General features: G+C 41.3%; 1 protein-coding gene across 2 annotated transcripts in view; it reads left to right on the top strand.

Moving 5' to 3' along the window:
• The window catches only part of wwc3 (WWC family member 3), a 33,709-nt gene that overhangs the window by 3,153 nt on the left and 7,208 nt on the right, over nt 1–23,348 (top strand). For both annotated transcript variants that reach the window (XM_073476634.1, XM_073476635.1), the window contains exons 2-14: nt 8,861–8,970; nt 9,142–9,342; nt 9,785–9,861; nt 11,379–11,458; nt 14,672–14,801; nt 15,318–15,467; nt 16,359–16,432; nt 19,183–19,431; nt 21,021–21,110; nt 21,489–22,060; nt 22,139–22,259; nt 22,616–22,696; nt 22,783–22,869. In XM_073476634.1, the coding sequence (XP_073332735.1) occupies nt 8,861–8,970; nt 9,142–9,342; nt 9,785–9,861; nt 11,379–11,458; nt 14,672–14,801; nt 15,318–15,467; nt 16,359–16,432; nt 19,183–19,431; nt 21,021–21,110; nt 21,489–22,060; nt 22,139–22,259; nt 22,616–22,696; nt 22,783–22,869 (2,022 nt within the window). The remainder of the gene's footprint in view (nt 1–8,860; nt 8,971–9,141; nt 9,343–9,784; nt 9,862–11,378; nt 11,459–14,671; nt 14,802–15,317; nt 15,468–16,358; nt 16,433–19,182; nt 19,432–21,020; nt 21,111–21,488; nt 22,061–22,138; nt 22,260–22,615; nt 22,697–22,782; nt 22,870–23,348) is intronic.

Here is a 23,348-nt window from a genome sequence, read left to right as displayed (position 1 = left end):
TATAGACCAAACAATTTATAGATTCATCGAGAAAATAGTCAACACTCCTAGAATCTTTTGCTGTGGACTGATTAAAACATGGTACCCAGTCTTAGGGGTCAGTATTTGTTGGAGCGTGGTAGGTTGTGTCAGAGACTGACAGAACAGATGTGACGTTTAGGGGACTGAAAGCCTCCTTATTCGACAAGGATCAAACTTATTCAATCCATATTTTGGGCATAATATGATCTGTGTTCACAGTGTAACAAAGGCCTCAGGAGCTTCTCCTGAACTCCTGATGCTCCAACCAACAAAAAGCTCAGTATAACTGTTTACCAACTCCAAGTTCAGGTTCTGTGATCTGGCAAATGGTGCAGCCTGCAGCGAGGGTCGTACGATGTGTGCCAGCCTTGAGTCTGCTGACCCGCAGAGAGAGTGTGTCGACATCGAATTATCGCCTAATCACTAAAACACAAGAGCCATTGAGCTCAAACATAATTGTCAATGATGATCATGATGTGCTGTGACGGAACTGCGTATCAGCCAGAGTTCATGTTTGTTCCTGCTGGTACATTGGGCGTCTGGATTGGAGCTGTGTTGGTTAGCTGACGGCGTGTAGTGAAAAATAAGATGGATGTGTGAACGCAGTGCACAGATACCTGGGAAACTGACGGAGCATCTGTCAACACAAGAGCAAACTCTGGTGTTGGGCCAAATGAAAACCTGTGAACTACATCTCCATCCCTGGGTAGTCACTGCGTTCACTCTTGATGATTATTAAGAGGACGGTGGATACCTCGAGCAACTCGGGGTGGCCGTGCCAGCTCCTGCAGATAAGCCGAGCAGTTCTGTGGGGCTTTTTTGTTACTTTGGTATGAGCGTTATGTCAGGCATGCCTACACTAATGCCCAGGGGCTCTGCTTGCTCGCGGCCCCAGACAAAGCAGCAGAACAGAGGCAGTTCCCACGTGTCTGCCTCCTCCTCTCCATCCTGGGCCCTGTAGGCCCCCTTTATTAGCTCTGTTATGCAACAGCCATGGCCGGCCTGCCGCTCAGCAAAGGGAGGCCTTTATACTTGGTCACAAAGCACACCAAATTCAATTATTCTGGAAAGGGTGAGCTGTGTTTCCAGCACCGAAAGGTTATTCACATGCGCTGAACCCCGCTGTTATTTTGCTTCCCCCAGTGTTTTCATTATGATGGCTCTTTTTTGTCTTTCGGTGGGGGGAGGTTACGAACATGCCATTGCTTGATCCAGTGTCATTTTGCCCTATGTGTTATCTGTGTTCTTTTTCATCAGCACACAATATGTCTGTCTTCAGCTTTCACCCCACTCCTTGTCCTGGAAGTTCAGACTCATTTTCTTCCAGTTAGTGTGACAGGCGTTTATCCCTTTGATGCTTTGCTCTCCCAACTCGTTACCTACATTTTGGATGATTTACAACTCGTACAAATTACGTAGCTATTGCTCTGCATCAGCTCTGAGGCTGTGTGCTGATGCCTACATTCAGCAGTCAGGCTGTAGGTTGCGTGTGTTTTTTATGTGTATATTGTGAAGAATGCTACCTAAACAGGACATGCCAAACTCAGTGGACCAACCTCGAGCTCTGGGCCACCATTGTTTTTTTTCCTTCCACACATCTGCACAATTCTTATTCAGAAAGAAAGAAAAATGTTGTTGACAACAGTGGCTCTGCCTGTTTGGTGTGCACTCACAACTCGTCGTAGCTTTTTAAAGTCCCAACATTAAATTGCTCTTTTTTTTTTGCTATAATTCAGCAGCTCTTTATGTGCTTGTAGTTGAGTGCACTCACTCTAAATTAAGAGACTTTTCGCAATTTTGGCAACACCTCTTTACAAGCATTTATTAAGTTTATAACTCACTATAATGCAATTGAGAGCAGAGGTAAGGACATTTTAGTGTGCAGTATTGGCTTATTTCGCCTCCTGGCTGACAGATGAGATTTGATACCTCTCTCATGTCTACATAACAGATATGAAGCTATGAGAGGGCTTTGTTTGGTTACACAGGACTACGGTCCGTCTGAACGTGGCTTTAGTGGTGCTGGTTGGACAGAGCCAGGCTTCCCCCTGTTTTCAGTATTGTTTATGCTAAGCTAAGCTAAGTGTCTGCTGGTCGTAGCTTTATATTTACCCTACAGACACAAGAGTGTATCTCCAAAATCTCAAACTGTTATTTTAAACTAAAGTGTTCCCACTTTGTGTTGCGGTTTTGTGATCAGCTTTTCTCAACAAAGTCTAACATTCTGCAACTTTATATTTATTATGCAGCTTATGACACTCATTGTAGAAATGTCAATATTACACAAACAAAGGTGAATGTATTGGCTGTCAACATTTAATCCTGGCGACTGGGCTGCTCTTCTTCCAGTGTTTTAGTGTTTCGTCTTAGATACTTGAACCCTTATTTAAGCAGCAATAAAACTCTGAGAAAGCTTCCTTATAAAGAAAGGATGCTCATTACATTGAAGAGCACGACTTGATTAAATGCAACTGGATGCATGTCGAAATGATTATGGTCAGGATGTTACAGTGGTCCTTTAACAGTGACCATATGTTCTTTACTCAAAGTGGTCTTCAGAAGAGCTGCTTCTACATTTTAAATTAAGCAGTACTCCTGTCTCTGGGTGATAATATGTTTCAGAAACAGCACTTCTACTAGAATAGTCCTTCTAGCTCTGATAGTTTTAAGGCTTTGACTAATTATTATATTCATTATTGATTAATCTGGGACTTAGTTTTCACTATTAATTCATGAATCATTTAGTCCGTAAAGTGTCAAAACGTTGTGAGAAAAGCTCATCACAGTTTCCCAGAGCCCAAAGTGACATCTTGAAATTAATTCTGTTGTCCAACAAAAACTCCAAAACCCAAAGACTCATACTCACATCACATTTACTATCAAAAATGACAAAGAAAAGCAGCAGATCTTTCAATGTAAGAAAATGGAACCAGCCAGTTTGACGTATTTGCTTGAAAATTGACTGAATTAATCGATTATTAAAATAGATGACTTTTAATCTTCCTGATTGACTAACTGATTAATCGACTTATCTTTGCAGCTCTAGACTGTTTCACTTCTGTCACAGTCGATCTGACTCTGCTCCTCTCACAATAAGACAAGCTCCTCCATGTGTCCAGACGCCGTCTAAATGTGTACAGAGACAGAGATGTCAGTCTACTTATAGGAGACCTATTTCTATAAGATTCAACACATAATGGGAGAAGCGGGTGTCTGTCTGTCAGCTGCTTCAGGCCGTGCTCTGAAATGCTGCCGCAGGCCCTCACAGAGGCTGGACATAAATGACATTCCTCCCAAAGTTGTTTTCACATTTCTTTTTTAACACAGAAAGGAATTTGTGAACCCAACAAACACTTGTGGCTTTTTTTTTTCTCACGGACGGTGTCTATCACCCCCTCCAGAGAGGAGCTAACAATATGAGAATGAAAGCAGGTGGTATTTGTGCTGCAAATCGCAGTTAAAATGGGAACATGCAGAATTCTCTGTAATCGCCTCAGGCCCATCTACGACGCTGTGTCAGTGTCATCACATTGTTGTTTTTCTGGTCACATATGCAATGCTTGTCATCCAGAGGTCAAGCCTCAATTCGTATTTGTAGACTTCAGCAGCTGGCTCACTGGGACAATTAAAGACTTTCAGTTGGTGGACAAGTTTGTCATCGTGATTTCTTTAAGAGGCGTGCAGCTCGCTAACGGTTAACTCTGGATGTTTTATCACCCCAGAGTTTGGTTTATTTATGTGGTGAACCATCACACAATTAAACATCAGTGTCAAAAATCCACCCCTGCACTGAGGAGACTACGCTGGGCTATGGCGGCAACTTGTCTAAATTAACACATTTGGTGGAGTAATCAACTACACGTTTTTTAATTTAATATGAACTGAGTAAACTGTTCGAGAGACGATGGCTGTATGAAAACAAGGCTGTATGTTGTCAAGCTAAAAGTTCAAAAGTGTTGAATAAGAGGCTTTTTGCTCCCTAATAAAATCTTACAAGGAACTTCATGTTTTGTCCACTGTTTGGCATGTCTTAATTTGCACATTGTTGTAGCAGAGAAACAAAAGGTTGAGGAGCAGCTTGGGATGACCAGACGAGGTCCAGTGGCCCAGACTCCAGTTTCACATGCCTTTCCCATGCAGCAGCCCGTCGCCAGGCAAAGGCAAGCTGCTACAGATAGAAATATCCTCTGGGATGACCCAGGATGGCACAGATTATTCTAGAATTAGCAAATGTCTTTGACAACTAAATATATTTTTGCTGTTGTGAGAGGCGAGCAGCATTTCATTCCACCACAGCTGAACATGCTTGTCATTCTGTCAGTCGTTCTTTTTTCTATTTCAGATATCTGTCTCATTTTCTGTTTCCGCTCGGATTGAAAGAGGATCCCCGAGAATGTGTACAATTTTGCAACAAAGTTTGGCCATTATTAATAATCATCTTCTTGGTTTCTCTATTCATAAACAGAGTGACAGCTGCTTGAGACACTTATCAATAAGTCCATAAGTGCAGTGAACATTATCTCTGGTGTTCATTTTTGGGTAAGGTTGTAAAGTGAAATGCTAATGGTGACAATGGTACCATGCTGTTGCTAGCAGGTATAATGTTTTCCAATGATCACCATCTTAAGAGCTGTGTTACAGTAGCATGCTATCATTTGCTAATTAGCACTATAGACAACATATAGTTTAATTATGTGAGTGTCATTAGTTCGGCAGGCATTAAAACCAAAGTCACAGACACGATTACTTGATGATGGCGTAAGATGAAACATCACACGATCAAAGTTATTACAATTCATCATGACTGGAACATGAATACCAAATTTCATCCAATTTTGTGCCAGTCCATTCAAAAGTTCAGGACTCAACAGTGAGGATTGTCTGGGGCAAGTAAAATGCCGTATTCAGCAAGTAGATCTAGGTATTAAATAAATTGTTTTTTTCGGGAGTTTATGATGCTAATGGCTAAATAGTCTCGCTTCCTTCTCATCCCTGAGAGTTGCACATTCGCAACAACGATCAAGCACAGTGCAAGTGACATTTCAATGTTCCTGGATGCAGGAGTTTGGTTTGGTGGCGTCATTGCTTCGCATGTATGACACAGTATTAATGTTCAGATTCGTTTACTTAAAGATTAAACATGACAGTTAAATTTGTTGTTGATTGATAACAGCTAATAAATAAAATGATTTGTAGAGGGGCAAGTAGAAATTTAGCCAAAACTTTAGCCAAGTAGATTTCTGGCCCACTGACCCAATTAGCATTTAACACTGTAACTGTTAAGATATTTTACTAAAAACTAGAAATATTAATCCGCTGATGGTACGAGAGGAAAAGTCAGAGGATCACCAAAGTCTGTAGGATTCATCTTCTGGGGACCATGAGTGTCTGCGAAAAATTACATGACAACCCATCCAATGGTTGTTGAAGCATTTCAGTCTTGACCAAAGACGGGCAATAATAGTCACTACCAGAACCTGCTGTTAAGTTACAATTATCCTATAAGAGCTCTGTGATCATCTATAGTAATATACCTATTATATAAATCAGTGCTTTGCCTGACGTACCTGAGCAGAGCAGTGCCAGACCTGCATTAAACTCTGTTGGGTAATCCATGTTGTTGACTGACTGACAGTGTCAGCAAACAGGGGTTTACCCAGGGTCACTGTGTCAGCCTGACAGCAGAATAATGACACAGTTATTTCTCTCTCACAGCCAGCCTGTCTGGGGGAAAAGCTGATTGATGCAAATGACCGTAAAGATGTGTCATAGTTTGCTACAGAGTGCAGATTTCATGCAGTTCAAAGTTTTCTCATAGACCAGGCACAGCTAGTTTTACGACTTTTTTGGCTGAGTCTTCCTCTAAACGTCTGTCATCGCGCCGCTCCTCTCCTCTGTAAGTGTGCTGTGCTGCGGTGGTTAGAGGCTCCCAAGACCCAAGACATGACTTGGAAAAACAGAGGCTGCTGTCACAAGACTGCGTAACAAACCAAACATTCAGATATTCAGATTCAGATCTGTGAGAGGACATGTTTTCTTTTCAGTCTCTCTCTCTCTGTGAGGAGGTCAGAGGGTAGTTCAGGACTTGACTCTCTCTTACGTCACGTTGCCTCCCATCCGTCCCCTGTTTTTACAACCCCTTTAATGATCAAAACATATCAAAAATACTGATTTGATACGCTTTATATTATTGTGATGCTTCTCATCCTTCTCTTCGTGGTTCCTCCTTCATTCGTTCTTTCTGCCCGGTTTGAGTGTTTTTTAAGTATTTACAAGTGCAGTTAGTGTCTCGGCATTTGTTTACCTTTAACAAACACTTGAAGCAGGAGCAGGTGGGGAGTGTGCTTGTGTTTGCTTTGTCCTTGTGTCTGGCTGCATGCACAAGGCTCATGAGAATCCTTTTTACACACCGTCACCAAGCTACCCACTACAGTGTATGTGTAGTTATTGAAGACATGGCTGCTTGTCTAGACAGTAATTATTGGGATTTTGTGGGACTCTTTTGTGGCACTTATAAGTGCTTGTCTGAGCCCAAGGGGGTCAGAAGGATAAATCTGAGGTGTCGGGAGAAGAGTAAGAAGTTAAGAAAGAAGCATAAAACCAGTCTGTTCCAGGAAGTTCTCTGAGCTTTTTAGGGAATTTATAAGGACAAGGGTTTTTTTTGTAAAATAGTGAATAGCTTCAGGCCTCTTGGTTGGACACAACAAGGTATTTGAAGGAGGGAGTGACTTATTTGTTTGTTTCAGAGCCGATACTGATATTGATAGTACAAGAAGACCTATTACGCTTTTTCCCTTTCCTTTGGTGTTTTATATACTGTATGTTCTTCTGCATTTAAAAGGTCTTTAAAGTTAAAAAGGTGAAAGTCCGCACCAGCAGAAGCTCCTCTCTCCCACAGAAATCACTGCTCTTGAAACGCCTCGTCAGTAGTCCAGCCTTTAATTCCGTTTCATTGTGACATCACACTATGTCACCATGTCACACATATGCATGGTTAATACCTAGTGACTAGTTTGGCACACAAGAATGGATTTAGCACACTGCTACTGGTATTGGTGAAATGATAGCTGAGCCAATTTGTTTTATTTATTTCTGGTTTGCCACATAATAAATGCTTTATTAAACGTTTTGAGAAAGCGGGAGCACCTCTGTTTTTCCTACTAATACAAATCATCAGCCTGTATTTCATTCAGCGTTGGTGGTGTTTTGCCTGAAAACCAAGTCACTGCTGCAACCAAAGTGAAGTTAAGATCTAGTGCAGTGAGTTAGTCCTGCGTGCCTGTGTGCACAGAGGAGAACTGCTGCCTCTGTCTCCTGAGGAATGTGGTGCAGAATGCCTCAGCTACCGTCCCTTCGCCGTGTGCATACCTCGCCGCAGAATCAGGCCTCATGCACTGTCTGCATTGTGAGCATACTGTGGTGGAAGGAGGTCAGTGCCACTGGACCCCCTTTTGTCCTCGCTGATTGATGGTAATCAGACAGTTACTGTATGTGCTGCTGTCATCAGACCCACTGGTTCACAACTCGCTGATATGTGTAGATTAGTGGAGTTAGTGTGTATCAGCCTGATGTCATTAGCTTTGCCCTGTTAGAGCCTGCCACAATGTTTATGTGTGTGTGTGTGCTGATGGGGCACATATCCACACACATAATAAATCATTACACTTCGACAGAGTTTTCAAGAAATGTTTCATTAACATAACCTGAATAGCACAGCAAATTTCTTTTCAAATAAAGAAATAGATCAACAATAAAAACTCGCTTACCCAACTGGGCAAGTAGTAAAAGAAATAAAGTAGTAGTAGTAGTAGTAGTAGTAGTAGTAGTAGTAGTAGTAGTAAAAATGGAATATATTGTTTTTTTCCGAAGCTGGTGATGGAAGATGCTCAGGAGTCTCTCTTGAGAGTTGCACATGCCCTGTATCCATCAGGCACTCAAGAAAAAATGGAAAACTTTAGTCTTTGCTGTTCTTTTATTACTGTTAATAAACAAAACCATTTCTGTAGGGGCAAGTAAAAATTGACCTAGACTGAACGCTTGAGACTGTTATTTTTTTAACCGCTGACCACCTGGACTGATCTGCTCCCTGCCCAAGAAGCACTGAACTGAACACCTCTGTAACCTCATAAAAGTCACCAGCTTGTAAATCTGACAATCACCAACATAAGAACAAATAGTTTCAAGCCAAATAAAGGTCTGCCATGATAATATTGATGCGCTTTCTCTGATAAATCAAACACAAATAATTTAAGTCCATTGTAGAAATACATTAACATTATTTACATGCATTACACACTTTAAAACTTCCTTCATTATTTGTATTTGTGCTGTGAAACAAAAGCTGTTTACAGGGACTATATCTTGCAACCAAACAGTCCTAATGTGGCAGATTTTAAAATGATCACTCTGGATAATTGTTAAATTTTGACAGGATTCCTCTTCCATGATGGTGATTAGCATCTCAAAACTTAGATGGTGATCAGTGCTACTACTCTGGTCAACTGATCTGGTGCAAGTCAAGATTCAGTTTTAATGCTGAGGGTCAGGCTGCGGAAAGAGGGAATATTCCTTTGAACAAATGTTGACTTTCTGCTTCTTTCCCCTCGATTAACGCCGAAACACCTTTCATAAACATGATAAATGGAGCGCAGCACCCTGTGGGCCACTTAATGCAAACAGGGAAAATTACTTAATGTCCAAGATCAGATTTCTGTAAGGCAATGTGAAATCCAGTTAACATAGATATTGGCGAGGTCATTATTGCATGGGCTGATATTAAATTGCACAAGTGCATTCCTTGGGGTCACTGTTGCACTAAATAGATTTTAAATCATTTCAGGATCACCAAACCGCTGACGTTTGCCGACTGTGTTGGAGATGAACTGCCTCTCGGGTGGGAGGAAGTTTATGACCAGCAAGTGGGAGTTTACTACATCGACCACATCAACAGTGAGTACTCCCCCACTTTCTTCCAAGCACTTAAAATAACAAAAAAAAAAAAAAAAAGGTGTGAATAAAAATAAAAACATGAACACAGAGCTCGCTTCTGTGATTTATAATATCTCTCATCTTTATCGGATTATTTGCTTACGTGACACCTGTGTTGTGTCCTGGTTTCAGAGACCACCCAGATTGAGAACCCGCGGACTCAATGGCGGCAGGAGCAGGAACGCATGCTGAAGGAGTACCTTGTGGTGGCCCAGGAGGCCCTCAAAGCCAAGAAGGAGATGTACCTGGTCAAGCAGCAGCGTCTGGAGCTGGCTCAGCAGGAAATGTTGCTCTTCCATGAGCTCTCTGAGGACAACCGCTCCATAACCAGCAGTAAGATACACACTAATGTCCAGCTGTGTTTCATAATCAAAACAATATTAGGAAAGAGAGAAGTAAAGGATGAGAGATGTGTGAACTGGAAGGCTCCATGACAACCAAAAACCTGACCTTAGCTGACCTAATTATCTGGCCAGGTGTTGCTATACGGTTGATGTCCCTTCAGGAGCTGGTGGGGGGCAGATCTATAGAATATCTTCCAAATCCCCATTCCTGGTTCATCCCACCCTCCCTTTTATCCACCTCTACCCAGTTTACCCTCAGACTCCAGCCAGCTGTCAGACACAAAGCGTCCAGGGGGCGACCACAGAGAACAAAGGCTGGGAGACGACACTTGATCCCCCTTCAGCTCTTACTAGTGAACTTAAAAATCATCACTATCAACTAACTGCTGACCCCCCCCCCCTCTCTGTCCTTTGTTTTTATGTCTTCACAGCGCTCTCCGGCTCATCCTCAAACACGAAATACGACCCCGACCAAATCAAAGTGGAAATAGCTTGTAGAAGAGAGCGGGTAAGTCATTATCGGAGGAGAACAATGGGCTGCAGCGAGGGGCCCTTTTGGGTAGAAAAGGGGGCTGGGGTGTGGCCCCTACAGGATACTGTGGCTCTGGCCCGGGGCCTCAAAAGGATGAGGATGAGATCATCATCAAAGGGTCAGGCAGAGGCTAGGTCACTGACTCACACTGCCAAGTCGGACATTTCTCTGAGATCAGTCACATGAGTTAGGGTGTTTCTTGGTTCAGGGTGATTTTATACTGAAAAGATGAGTAGGACTTTATTCTAATGTTACTATAGAAACCACAATTACGGATAACAATCTAATTATTTTGTTAGATGAAAAGCTTCAAAGACAGATGTGTTTTTGAGGATTGTAGGAGATGTATGTTACAGTTGTCCCTCATTATCTGATGATGACAAGTTGTTCAGTACATGTTTCATTATTGACTTGTTCACCAACAAATTACACATTTATAATGTGAAGTAACCAGTGAAGCCAAGTGCTTCGTCGACGTGATTTATAGCCAGTCACGTGTTAATAAAAATCACTGCTCATCATTTTTATTCCTGTAAATGTCAGTATGGACATGGTAAATATTATTGCTGGTTGAAATCAATATGACGTTCATGGTCCCCAGAGGATGAATTGTAATAACTTTGATCCTCTTGGCATGATAATTTCACTAAATGAAAAGTCAATTTATGAGCAAACACCTGTAAAATTAATTACATCATCATCATCGGTCTCTGCTGCACTTTGTGTAAAGTGCTAATTAGCAATTAGCAAATGCCAAACTACGATGGTGACCATTGTAAACGTTACTTAAAACGGCCTCACAGAGCTGCTAGCATGGCTGCAGACAATTAGTCTTGTTCCTGATTTACTGATAGTGATATACAGTACATTAAAATATATCAATTATATGCTAAATTAAATTTAACAACAAGATGATGTTTAATAAAGTTTTTGCTGGTATGCATGAGATGAGAGAAAACTCAAAAGACCGTAGTTTTAAAGCAGCAGATGCTGAGATATCCTAACTTTTTGTCTGTAGTTTGGGTCAAAACCCACAAACACTTGGTCCTACATTTCCCATAATGCAATTCAGCGGCATCTTTTTTCAGACATTCCCTGGTAATTGTTCATATCTCTCAAACTCGACATCCCCAGTTTGTAAAGCAGGCTTCAAATTTTATCACCCAAGCTGAGACATCATCAGGATTATTTTTTCAAACTGATGAGAACAGAATGTGACATGTTAAACCGTTGGAGTGCCCTTTTAATGTCGATATACAACAACATTGAATTAATACAAAATAAAGTCGCAGATTTTTCTTATTTTTCCAAAACGAAACCCCAATTGGACACCCTCACGACATGAACCACTGTGTGTGTGTGTAGATGTCTCTCTATAAACATAGCGGAGCGTTCGTGTATGTGAACAGTCATGACTAAGCAGTTTTGGCGGGTGGTGGTGAGAGAAGCCCATTGTTGAGCCATGTTGAGCCATGTTAACCTTGTGTCCGCAGCTCTCCAGACTGAAGCAGGAGCTGGCCCAGGTGAAGCAGGAGCTGCAGTATAAGGAAATGGGAGTGGAGACCCTGCAGGAGTGAGTGTTCCTCTGCCTCTATGTCCCAGGCCCACCCTTCCTCCCACGGCCACCCTTCTCCTTCCTACAACACTCGGCCCCTGCTGCTCCCCACCCAGCAGCCTTTTTCCTTTTTTATTCCCTCCTCTATCTTCTATTAACACAAACTCTCCTTTTCAGTTCCCTCTCTCTTTTCCTTTCCACATGTCTCCTTGTGGTCATACTAACTATTTGATGTGGTTTAGAAACATGTTTCACATGTAGAGGTACAGTTTAATTACATTATTTGACATTATTTAGTTCATCTACATGGTAAATGGTGAGATTTCAAAGATGTGGAGCCATAAAACCCTTTGACCCATATAGAAAATTTGATTTTAAAGGAATAATGAGGAGATACTTTTCTCTAGCTTGTGTTTTAGAGGTAGTTTCCTATTTTCTTTCAGTTTATTTTGGTATTTAAACACATACACATAGTGTCTTTTGTGCTGGAAACATTTCTGAGCAGCTCCAAATTTCATGTTAGAATTAGAAGCTCCACCTCTCACAGGGAAAAAAAAAGAAGAGAGAGCGTTTGAGAAAAGGCAAATGGAGGGAGTTTTTGATGGAAAAGGGGACTCCACCTCAGGAAGAGGATGCACCAGTGGAGTGCAGGGAGCCAAGGCTCAGCCTGGAGAGGAAGTTGCTCCATGGAGAGGGGAGGGGAGGGGAGGTGTGGGCCCGAGAGCAAGTTTCAAAAACACAGAGATATCTGGCAGCAAATTCCTTTGCACTTCCTGAGTCCTGGCAAAGAGTCCCTTATCTCTTAGATAATACACAACTCGAGTGATTCCCAGAATAGCCAGGAGAATACACAGCTTGCAGAAAACATGGACGCATCCTCCCCTTGAGTGTTTTTCTTTTACTTGCGTGTATACGTACTCGCATGTCTGTTTGTGCCTTTGTTTGTCAGTGTGTGCACGCGTCCTATTGTTTCTTCTGGGATGGTTTTTACCCAGTAGGGGTTGAGGCCAGGAGGGACCCTACGGCTGTTGTTTTTCCAATCTCAGCTGTTGTCTGCAATAAAGCTAATTGTTCTCCGTGCTCATGTCGCATCAGATAAAGCAAACTAACGTAGAGCTGCCCCCTCCTTAATCATCACTGCTCCCCTGAAAGAATTCAGGAGTTGGAGTTCGGTGTTTATCTCTTTGGACAAGAATCTTTTCTGCTCATCTGTAGTCCACCTTATCTTGATAATCTTCTCAAATTTTCAAACGCTACACTTGTTTATTTAACTCCGTATCAGTAACCAACATCTGAACTGGTGTTTTTATTGACTTAATCAACCTAAACCTGTTGCTTGCAAAGAAAATGTGTGCATATTTGCTTCTTTACAGTATATACACAGGGTGGGGGGTTCAATACAGGCAGGCACTGAGGGGTGGGTAGGGTTTTTTTTTTTTTTTTTTTTTGCTAAGCATATAAACTCCCAGGCAGTGCCAATGGGGTGGGGGGAACAAAGCAGAGCTTGTTTTGGGAGGAAGAGGCAGGGTCGGGTGGATGAACAGTACCTGCTGTTGAAGGAGAGTGAAGGAAGCGGGCTGCGGTGAGAGCGGGGGCCACGTGCCAGGCCCAGTGATGGAGGAGGCACCGTGCCGCACTCCCTCCTGCTCCCCAACCAACAGGACCAACCAATCCCCCCTCCTCATACCCACACTCAAGAGTACAAGACCAGTCACTTCAAAGCAGGAGAGCAGATTGGTCATGTTCATCATGAGATCTGTTTTTGTTAATCTACAGAATGATTAATGAAATAGTCTCTCAATATATCTTAATTTTCCGATGGTCTTGACTCTTGTAGGGGAGATTTCTCCTCCAAAGCAACACTTGAAAGACTAAAACATTATCTTAGCATGTGGAAACAGCAATTAGTATTTTCACTGGCCTGTCACATATAGTGTTAGTATTTCATAACTGACCACACGCCCACCCTGTTGCTAGATAAATAAATGAGTAAATAGTGAATTATATTGTGTAATGATGCCCATCAGGCACATTTTAGCTTTCCGATGTCGTGTCTAAGTAGGCTTTTTTGTTTTGTTTTTTATGCAACAGCATCTTTTTTTCTCTTATCCTTTACTGAGAAAATTAAGAATGATTTGGATTATGTAAAAAACATTTCAACAAAGCAGTTTTTAACAGATACTACAATAAAAAAAAAACTAACTTAACCTCATGTCATATTAATATAATTCAAAGACTATTCATCTTAAAGGTAGAATCATAAAGATCTGTCCGAACTGTTCCTAAACATACCAGAAAGATAGTAATGTTTGGATATGCTAATACTTTTTAGCACATTGCTGTTGTAGTCAAGTTTAACACAAATGAATTGAATTCCTAATTAAAGCCAAATTATTCAGTTCTAATACTGATTCTAATACTGAGCCCAAAAATGAACAAATGTAATAATGCAATAATATTAATAATAAACTTTATTTATATAGCACTTTTCTAAACAAGGTGCTTCACAGAAAAGGAAAGTAAAAAGGAAGAAAAACAGCAGTTAAAAACAACACAAATGTAGAGCATCAGTTTTAAAAGGAAGCTAAAAACACAATAAAAGGACAACATCTTGGGAAGAAAGGAATGATAAAACCTAGTAACGTCATTCATACATGCTTTCTGGAAGATTTAAAAGATACTAATGATGTAGCCAGCCTGAAATGTAGTAAAAGTAATCAGACAAATCAAAAATATATCAATAAATGTTATCGTCAGTTAAAGAATAAATGTTTCTACCGATGATCAGCTGTTATAATTCTTGTAACTTTTCTATTTAAACGATTTAACTAACAATATTATCAGTCAGTGTATTTAGTTTTTCTTCAGTATGTCAGATTTGAGGCTCTGTAGATCTTGGCCTGGATGAGAATAATGGGTAAAAAAGCCTAAAATACAGCAAGTCAGCCTGTTTATATGCTCAATTACACAAAGTTGGGACATAAAGTATTCTCATGGACGTACAGAAAATCAGTTCCATAATATCGCTTGATTAAACTCATGTATGAGTCGTTTTAGGATCTCAATCCAGTCTTGTGCAACGTCTATTCTAAGAAATCACAAATTTCATTAACCATTGATAATTTGTCTGTGAGCCCATAGATTAAATTAGACTTGTAAGCATTGTGAAACACTGTGAGAAAGACGAGACAGCTCAAGGAAGACATCTTAACGTGTGCGTTTGTGTCACAGGATCGACAGGAAGATGTCCTGCAGTCAGACGAATTACAAGCTGGACGAGGCTCAAGCCATCTTCAACGAGCTGCGGAGCATCAAGAAGGCCATCAGCACAGGCGAGAAGGAGAGGCAGGACCTCATCCAGGTAAAGATTCCCTCCACATCCTGCTATCTGCGCTTCACTTCTGAAATGATTGTTGTTGGGATATTCTTTGCTGACCTCTAGTGTCTATTAACCTCTACTGTCTGATCTGCTGCTTCTCATCATTGTCTCTTAATAAAACACATTTCCAGACATGTGAATCACAGACCACATCACTGATTTTGTCAGCAAAGCAAAAAAAATGTAACGGAGTAAGGAGTGTGTTATGAATAATAGACGGTGATTCAGTCAGATTGTCGGGCCACATTTGCAGAGGCATTTCCTGACCATGTCATAGTTTATTTATGAACACATACCGAAGCCAAATGACACACTTAAAATGTTATAATGGTTTCAAAATGAGGAACAGAGGCATTTTTTTGTTTTTTACAAGAACTTCAGGTTACATTATTATATTATTATTGTTATTATTATTATTATTATTATTATTATTATTATTATTATTATTATTATTATACAGATGATTCCTTTGTCAGTAATCACTATTTCATCCCACAGAGCCTGGCTAAGCTGACGGTGAACTTCCAAAGCAGCTTGTCTATCGGCGACTCGGCCAGCGAGGTGGCGAACAGCACTGGAACCGCGGGTGACTCCTGCAATCTGCAGCAGTACTGTGACACTGGCTGTCAGACTGACATCATGGGAGAGGTAGGTGACGCTGCTACTCCTCCCTGTCTCCCCCGAAAACAAAGGTTTCCGCTCTGTGAGGGAGAGACGTGAGGCGTGATGTACTCATTCTCCGAGTCATATAAGTTCAGTTTAGGGCTGCAACTCACAATTATTGCCATTGTTGTTTTACCTGTCAGTTATTTTCTTGATTAATCGATTAGTTGTTTGGTGCGGGGAATGTCACCATTGTCGTCAACAATGATGATCAGTGTTTCCCAAAGCCCAAGATGACGTCCTCAAATGTATTGTTTTGTCCACAATGCAAAAATATTCAGTTCACTGTCATAGAGGAGTGAAGACACCAGAACATATTCATGTTTAAAGAAGAATTTTGACTTTTTTTCTTAGAAAATTACGCCAGTAAATGTAATAGTTGGAAACTAATCGATTAATTGTTGCAGCTCTAATGCAGTGTGACCCACATTTCTTCATGTAAACATCCATAATTCCTCTTCCAGGACGCTCCTTATAACTACAGAACTTGCCTAAGAATCATCACATTTTTAAGTTTCCTTCAGCATCAGATTAATCCAATGCTGGTTGTCTGAACATCTATGGGGACATTGCAAACAGGACATATATACAGTAGCTAATTTGGTATACTTGTAATGGCTATTTTTCCAAAAGTAAGTACATAAAACTAGGCTAAAAATACAGGTCTCAAGTTGTGGCATATAGGGTAGATGCCCTGCCCTGAAAGTTTTATCAGCTGCCACAATGATGACTACATCAGCTGCAGGAAGCTCCCTACACTCCCCTCATACGTCTGAAATGACTATCCTGTAAGCCATGTCGCAACTGCTATTTGTGATGTAAACTGCTGTGGTTTAAAGGCACTTTAAATCTTTCTATGTTTCTTCTTTTTTTCAGTATGGTTCCCAAGATTCCTCGCATTTAGTGGACAAAGTGAAAGTCAACTGGCAATATGAGGAAGCCAAGAAAAAGTAAGTGTGTCTGTCTGTTTTGTTGTTTATCAGCCATAGTACTATGACACACCGGCATGCAGCACTGACTCACAGGCCCTGTCAGCCCCCTCTCGTTCCTCGGGGCCTGCTCGTAGTCCAGTGGGAGGGCGTGTTATGAATAGTATTTGCGCCCGGTGGCCGTGGCTGCTGAGCGATGTCTGGCCAGCGGAATGAGCTGGGTGGTCACATTCTTCCCTGGCCACGCTGCTGCTGACTGTGTGCTGCCTTTGTGTGCACAGCCAGATAGAGCGCTGCCCACCGCCTGCCTCGGTGTCCACCCTGCTCCTCCACAAGGTGGTTTAATATACACACTGTTTGGTTAAATATATCCCAGCTGACCCTATAGCGCAGGCGAAATTATACACTGTCAAAATCAACATTGAAAGAAGCCTGAGGTTCTGGTAATTTTGATGAGGAGAGTTTATGAATTCAACACTGGTATGACATGAAGTTTGAATGATTGACACTCTCCTGGTTGGACAGTGTATGTTCCAGCTGGGATGATAGCTGCAGCAGCAAGAGTGGCAGTGTTATTACGCTGGCTCCATGCACGCTTTTTTTTTTTTACAAGATTCAAGAGCCCTGACATCAGGGAGGGAGGGAGAGAGAGTGAGTGAGAGGAGAGACCTGTGGAAACTTGCATGCTCTGTCACTGAGTCACCCTGTCTGAAATCCAGCATACATAAACACAGTCATTTCATCAGAGGAGAGAGAGGACTCGCTCTCTCAGATCCCACTTAACTCTGTCTGAATAAATGTGTGGCTGACACACACCTGTAAGACCACTGGCTGATGCAGCAGTAATGGCTCAGCAAAAAAATGACTACGCTGAATGCTGTCATTATAGTCGCAGCATCAAATGTCTGCTTGGCTCAGATTATGTGGTCTTACATTGAGCTGATTCTGCCATATTGCTGTAAACACTTGTGCAGAGTACACAGAGGCTGCACTTAACACTGCAGCTCACATTAACTCAGCAAACACTCATACAAATATTGTTTATATTAAGTAGTCGTCAAATTTTATTATATTAAGTGTTGCAACATAATTCCAACGAAAAATAGTATGTCCTGTGCACATTCTTTGTCTTGAGAAAGGTCTTGGTGACAGAAACGTGGACGTGGACACAAGTGTGTGCAGGAAATACTAATTTCATTGGAATTGAGTTTTTTGGGATTTGATTCTTTGCACCATTAAAAAAGAAAGTGGTGTGCGTTTTGCCTTCGACTCATCTAGTGTTGCAACATAAACCCAAAATTATGTACAGCTTTATCTAAAATCCTAATTTCTTTTGAGAAAGTAAGTTATCATTTGACATTTCTGGAATGTCAAATGATACTTTGACAACAAATTATTGTTAGACCATCAATGAAAATCTTATGAAGAGTATAGTAGTAGATACAGCATGTCAGTGTATTTTTTATGTATCAATCTTCAGTATGTACTTATTAGAGGTTGGACACAAAGACATGACATGACTTTGTGATTCTTTGGCCTGTGAAACATACCGTGGATCTGATATCACTGTGTTGCTGTTGTTGCCAGAACATCATAATTCATGTTGGCCCCAGACCCTCATTTCAACTGAGCAAAAAGTCTGTCTGTCCAGTCTGCATCTGGAGCAAGCTGTTCTGATTGAATGCGATAAGTGCCAGAATCAGGAGACCAGGATTATATCCCGTATCCCATTTCAAATATATTGCTCTGCTATTTACTGATTATCAGACCCAAATGGAATCTGCAGATTTTATTTTATTTTCTTGACAGTTTACACTTTACTTATAAAGTGGTAGACAATATTCATTTAAGAAAACAAAGATCGTTTTTGACCGAAGATAAGCAACCATACTACATTAAAACAACCAAAAATTATCTTGGGCAGGTTGGAATCTATATTTTGTTCCTCAGCAGTAAATATAAAACTTAAAACTAATTGAAAATTACACACGACTGTCGCACACATGCAGAAGGGGGTGGAGATGTGTTAATGTTCTGAGTTATGCGACACCAACACAGTGATATGAGATCGTGCATGTAACCTATAGCAATACATTGTTGGATTTATAATGAGGGAAATGCGTATTGCCATTATCCAGATTTTTTAACAAATCTTGTGCTTCAGACTTAAGATTTAGTTGTTTTTCTTTAGCCTCTGAATGGCAGCTTACATATCGTTGTACATACAAAACTGCATAATTCATTCCATGCAGTTCTATAAGAGAGAAAATATGTTGTAGTGGAATTATTAAATACAGTAAATGAAGAGTTCCTACTTATAATATTAATTTTACCTTGTCAGTGTTTGTTCATAACCAGTTACACTGATTTTTGATAGCTGAATGTCCAACTGACTAAATACTGGCTATTATATTGTGATAATATCCTATCATATTATTCTGAGTACTTAACGGTTCATTACGCCTTTGTGACAATGAAAAAACAAGACATTGTGCATGTGTTGAAAATGATGGATGATATAGTGAAGTGTGTGATCTGAGCTGAGAGAGAGGGCTGTGAGGAGAATGAGGGTGATGATTTTTCATTTTTGATGTTTGTGTTGCCAGGCACATTTTGCTCCAACAGCTAATGTAAACATGTGTTTTCAGTTAGCGCCGCTGATGTGTCAGCTGTACCCGTGGTTTACCCAGTGCCAGAGAGAGAGAAAGAGAGAGAAAATTCAAAATATGCATTTTGAACTACATTGTTCTTCTTCCTTGCTGTCCTCTCAGGGTGCAGAGTATACAGCACCAGCTAGCACAGCTGGACAGTGAGAGCTGGTCGGGGCGGGCCGAGGCGGACCGTGACCGGGACTTCATGCAGCTCCTGCGTGAGAAGGAGGCCCTCCTGCAGGAGATCATCCTGGTCAGCAAGCAGCAGCACTCTTCAGAGACGCTGCTGCAGCTGGAGGAGGAGCGCTCCAGGCTGGAGGAGGAGGTGCAGAGGGCCCACAGCTCCCAGAGCCAGGGAGCCAATCAGAGGTGAGAGAGATGTCAGGGTTTAGGATTTTAGCACCTGCACACTGGACTTCTAGATAACACATTTTTTACTGTTTTTTTTTATGAGTATAAATGTCATGAGGGTCATGTTTACCAATGTGAATCCATTTTAGAAATAAAATGCATGAAAAAATACATAAAATAATAATTAGCCACGTGACACACACATACACAGTGCTTTCATTTATCTGTTTGCGCAAGTTTAAACTTGGCAATAACATAGTAAGAGTCATGAGATAGATAACACTCACAATCAAATGCCCTTTAAATGAATTGCTGCTCTTGATTTTTTAGCCTTTGATTAATGAGCTGTGCAGAACAATCAATCACTTGTGAACAAGATTGCAGGCTAACAACATCAGCATCACATCAGGTATCATAAAGGCATTTTACTGCATGTTAGTACACTGACAGACAGACAAATGATGACTCCATGACATATATGACAAGGGTTTGTTTGCTACTGACATGGTCTTTTTGGTTGGTCCTGTCAGTCAGACAGAGATCTCCCTCCATCACCTCCACCACCACAAACACAGCTTCATAATGTTTCTGACATGTGTGCAGCTTGAATATAGAAACCAGTTGGTTTCTCTTTTTATAACATGGATTAATCATTGCATGCACATGTTCTATGTATTCAGTCACCGTGCTATATTGATACGATGTAACCACAGTCCACTCTGAGGTGACTCTAAGCAGATTTCTTCTTCTTCTTTTTCTTTTTCTTTTTCTTCTTTTTTCTTCTTTTTCATTTTTTTCTTTTTCTGCTCCTTTTTGTTCTTTTTTACTTTTTCTTCAATTTTTAAAAAAAAAATCTTCTGCTCCTTTTTCTTCTCTTTCTTCTTTTTCTATCTTTTTCTTTTTTCTTTTCTGTCTTTTTCTTCTTGTTGTCTTCTTCTTTTTCTTTTTTACTTTTTCTTCAAATTTTTTCTTTTCTTCTTTTTCTTCTTTTTTCTTTTTGTTCTTTTTTACTTTTTCTTCAAATTTAAAAAAAAATATTCTGCTCTTTTTCTTTTTCCTTTTCTTCTATTTCTTTTTTCTTTTTTTTCTTCTTCTGTTTCTTCTTTTTCTACTTCTTTAGGTTTTGAGTATCTGATTTGGTAACACTGAAAATCGCTCAGTATGGATGCTATAACATATATATAGATGCTTGATTTCTGACTGCTGCTCATGTCATGACATTTGGTTAAATTGTAGTTTGTTATGTTTACTATGTTTATTTCTTGTACAGTTAAAACAGTGCATTACAACGTTTAGCACACAGCTCATGCAAATTCTTATCAAGGGCAAATGACTCTTCATTTTATGTAAAATGTGTCATTGTGTGTTCACTGTGAGGTTATCTATTAGTCTTAGTGTCATGCTCCTGTGATTGGAGGGGTAATAAAGCTGCCGTCATAGCCCAGTTAACCCTTTAAGATGGTGTGCTTTCTGATGTGGACCTGCTGTCTGCTGGATTTTACAGTAGAATAAAGACACAAGACGGCAGTATAACCCTTTCGCTAAAAATGACTCGGACTCATTTAACTGGCTAAACTTAACTGAACTTCTTCTGCATTTAATGTCAGGATCCTGCAGCAGGAGAAGAGGAACGTTCTGCTGAGGCAGCTGGAGGAGGCGACACGTATCACCACCTACCTTCACTCCCAGCTGAAGAGGTGCAGCACACACTCACTTTTAAAAGCTTTCCGTTTAGGGATTGACCAATATGGTTTCCTCAGGGCTGTTATGCATACAGATGATTAGTAATCAAGGAGACTGATAAGTGATATTTGGAACTGATTCACATTTGCAGGAAAAAATTACATTTTGATGTCAAACTTTAGATTAACTAGTGTTTGAAATACTTTTGAGGAACTTAACTTGAGTTTGGTTAGTAATTACTTTCTAGATTCATATTATTCAGTATTGAGTGGCTATTGCTGAATTTGGCCCCAATGATTGTTCAATGATTGTTCAGGTCTATCACTATTGCAGTTGTTCCTCAGTGCACCTCTGTGTCTTCTCTCACACGTCTCTGTCCTCTGTGTCTCCAGCCTGTCGGCCAGTTCTCTGACGGTGTCGTCCAGCAGCAGCCGTGGCTCTCTCGCCTCTAGTCGGGGCTCGCTGGCGTCCAGCCGAGGCTCCCTCAGCTCCATCAGTTTCAGTGACATTTACGGCGTCCCCCAGTATGAGCGCCACGACGGGGCTGGGGAGCCGCTCGACCCCCACCTACGCTACCTGCTGCAACCTGAGACTGTGTCCAGAGACTGCTCCATGTATACTCCTGATCCCCTGACCCAGAGCAAAACCAAACGCTCCCACGACACCCCGCAGTCCCTGGCCTCCCTCTCCTCCCGATCCTCGCTCTCCTCCCTGTCGCCCCCCAGCTCTCCCATGGACACACCCTACCACTCCGCCCCTCAGGACTGCCCTCTCACCCAGATGACGGAGGAGTACATGGAGCAGGCGGGTCGTGGCCTGTTAGAGGGGCTGCGGGCGCAGTCTCAAACCCTGTCACACAGCGCCATGTTGAGTGGGGAGGACGCGGTGGGCCCAGCCGCTGTGCATCAACTGGACAGCAAGAGTCACAGAGAGAGCGGGGCTCCGGGGGCTTTCACCTCCACAGGCAAGTGTAAAACATCTGAGCCTTGTCCCAAAGAATGAAGAGTACCTGACATCTAACTGGGTGTGTTTTCCTCCATAGGAGTGACTCTGAGGGGAAACAGCGGCAACAGGAGTGGCAGGAGGGCCAGGAGAGTGTCTGCAGGCGTGTCTGAGGATGCTCTGGCCACTGACAGCGGAGTGTTCGAGGCCTGGGGCAGAAGGTGAGAAGAGGTCCACCGTCACATGAACATCCAGCTGTCTGGAGCAACTGCACCTCCTAGTGACAGAGGAGGCAACTGCAACACCCAAAATACATGGCACTTAAAACTAGGACTGTTGTGGGAATGATATTGTCTTGTTCAAGTGCCATTAAGTGCCATGCAAGCAATGAAAATCAATCTTTTAAATCTTAGAAATTAATAAATGTCATCTTGTCTGGTCAATTACTTAAAATAGCCAAAAGCTATTAGCAAGTCCACAAATATGTCATGTGACATCGCAGGACTATCTTCATTTTGTCTCCAATGAAAGAGGAATACCACGTTTGTTATTTATTTTTTTGTCGTTCCTCCAACAGGGCAGAGGAGTCCGACGAGATGTCCTACATGAAAGAGCTGACCTCTGTGAGCGAGCCCACCCAGATCCAGCTGGGACTGCTGTGAGTAAACTGTCAGTGTAGACTGTATGTGGGTGGCCTAGTTATTAGTTAGTGTCCAACTCCATATTCTACTTTCATCTTTACAGGTGGGAGTCCAGTTCACAGTCTCTCCGGCTACATCTGTTGCAGCTCAAGAATTTGAACAGGTCCACTGTGAGAGACGGCTACAAAGTGTGAGTACGATTAAAGCAATAGTTTGACATTTTTGGCAGTATGCTTATTTGACTTCTTGTTAAGAGTTAGATTGGAAAACTGGTACCACTCTCATGTCTGTATGGTCAGGATGAAGTAGGGAGATGGTTAGCTTAGCTTAGCACAAAGACTGGAAACAAAGGGAAGCAGTTATCCTGTTTGTCTGTCGAAAGGTGAAACAACTTCTGAACACTTGTCAGATTTGGGAGTTTCCCACCAAACTGAGCTATTTTTATTTGATGGGGTGGGTAATGATAGTTTTTGGTGACTAATGAGGATTTTGAGAAATTTGTGAACCACTTTTAAACTCTGATCGAGCTTATTATTTGGACATATGTTTGTGATAAAGCCTGATGAAGAAATTACACATGTTCATTTGAGTAAAGATTTTGACATTTAATTAGCAAGTTTTTCCCAAAAAGTTTTTCATTATTGTAAAAAGCAAAATATTTTGGTTGTC

Source organism: Pagrus major, chromosome 11, assembly GCF_040436345.1.
Source record: "Pagrus major chromosome 11, Pma_NU_1.0".
NCBI classification, from domain to species: Eukaryota; Metazoa; Chordata; class Actinopteri; order Spariformes; family Sparidae; genus Pagrus; species Pagrus major.
The sequence above is the reverse complement of the archived record's forward strand: the minus strand, read 5'-3'. Positions and strand labels throughout refer to the sequence as shown.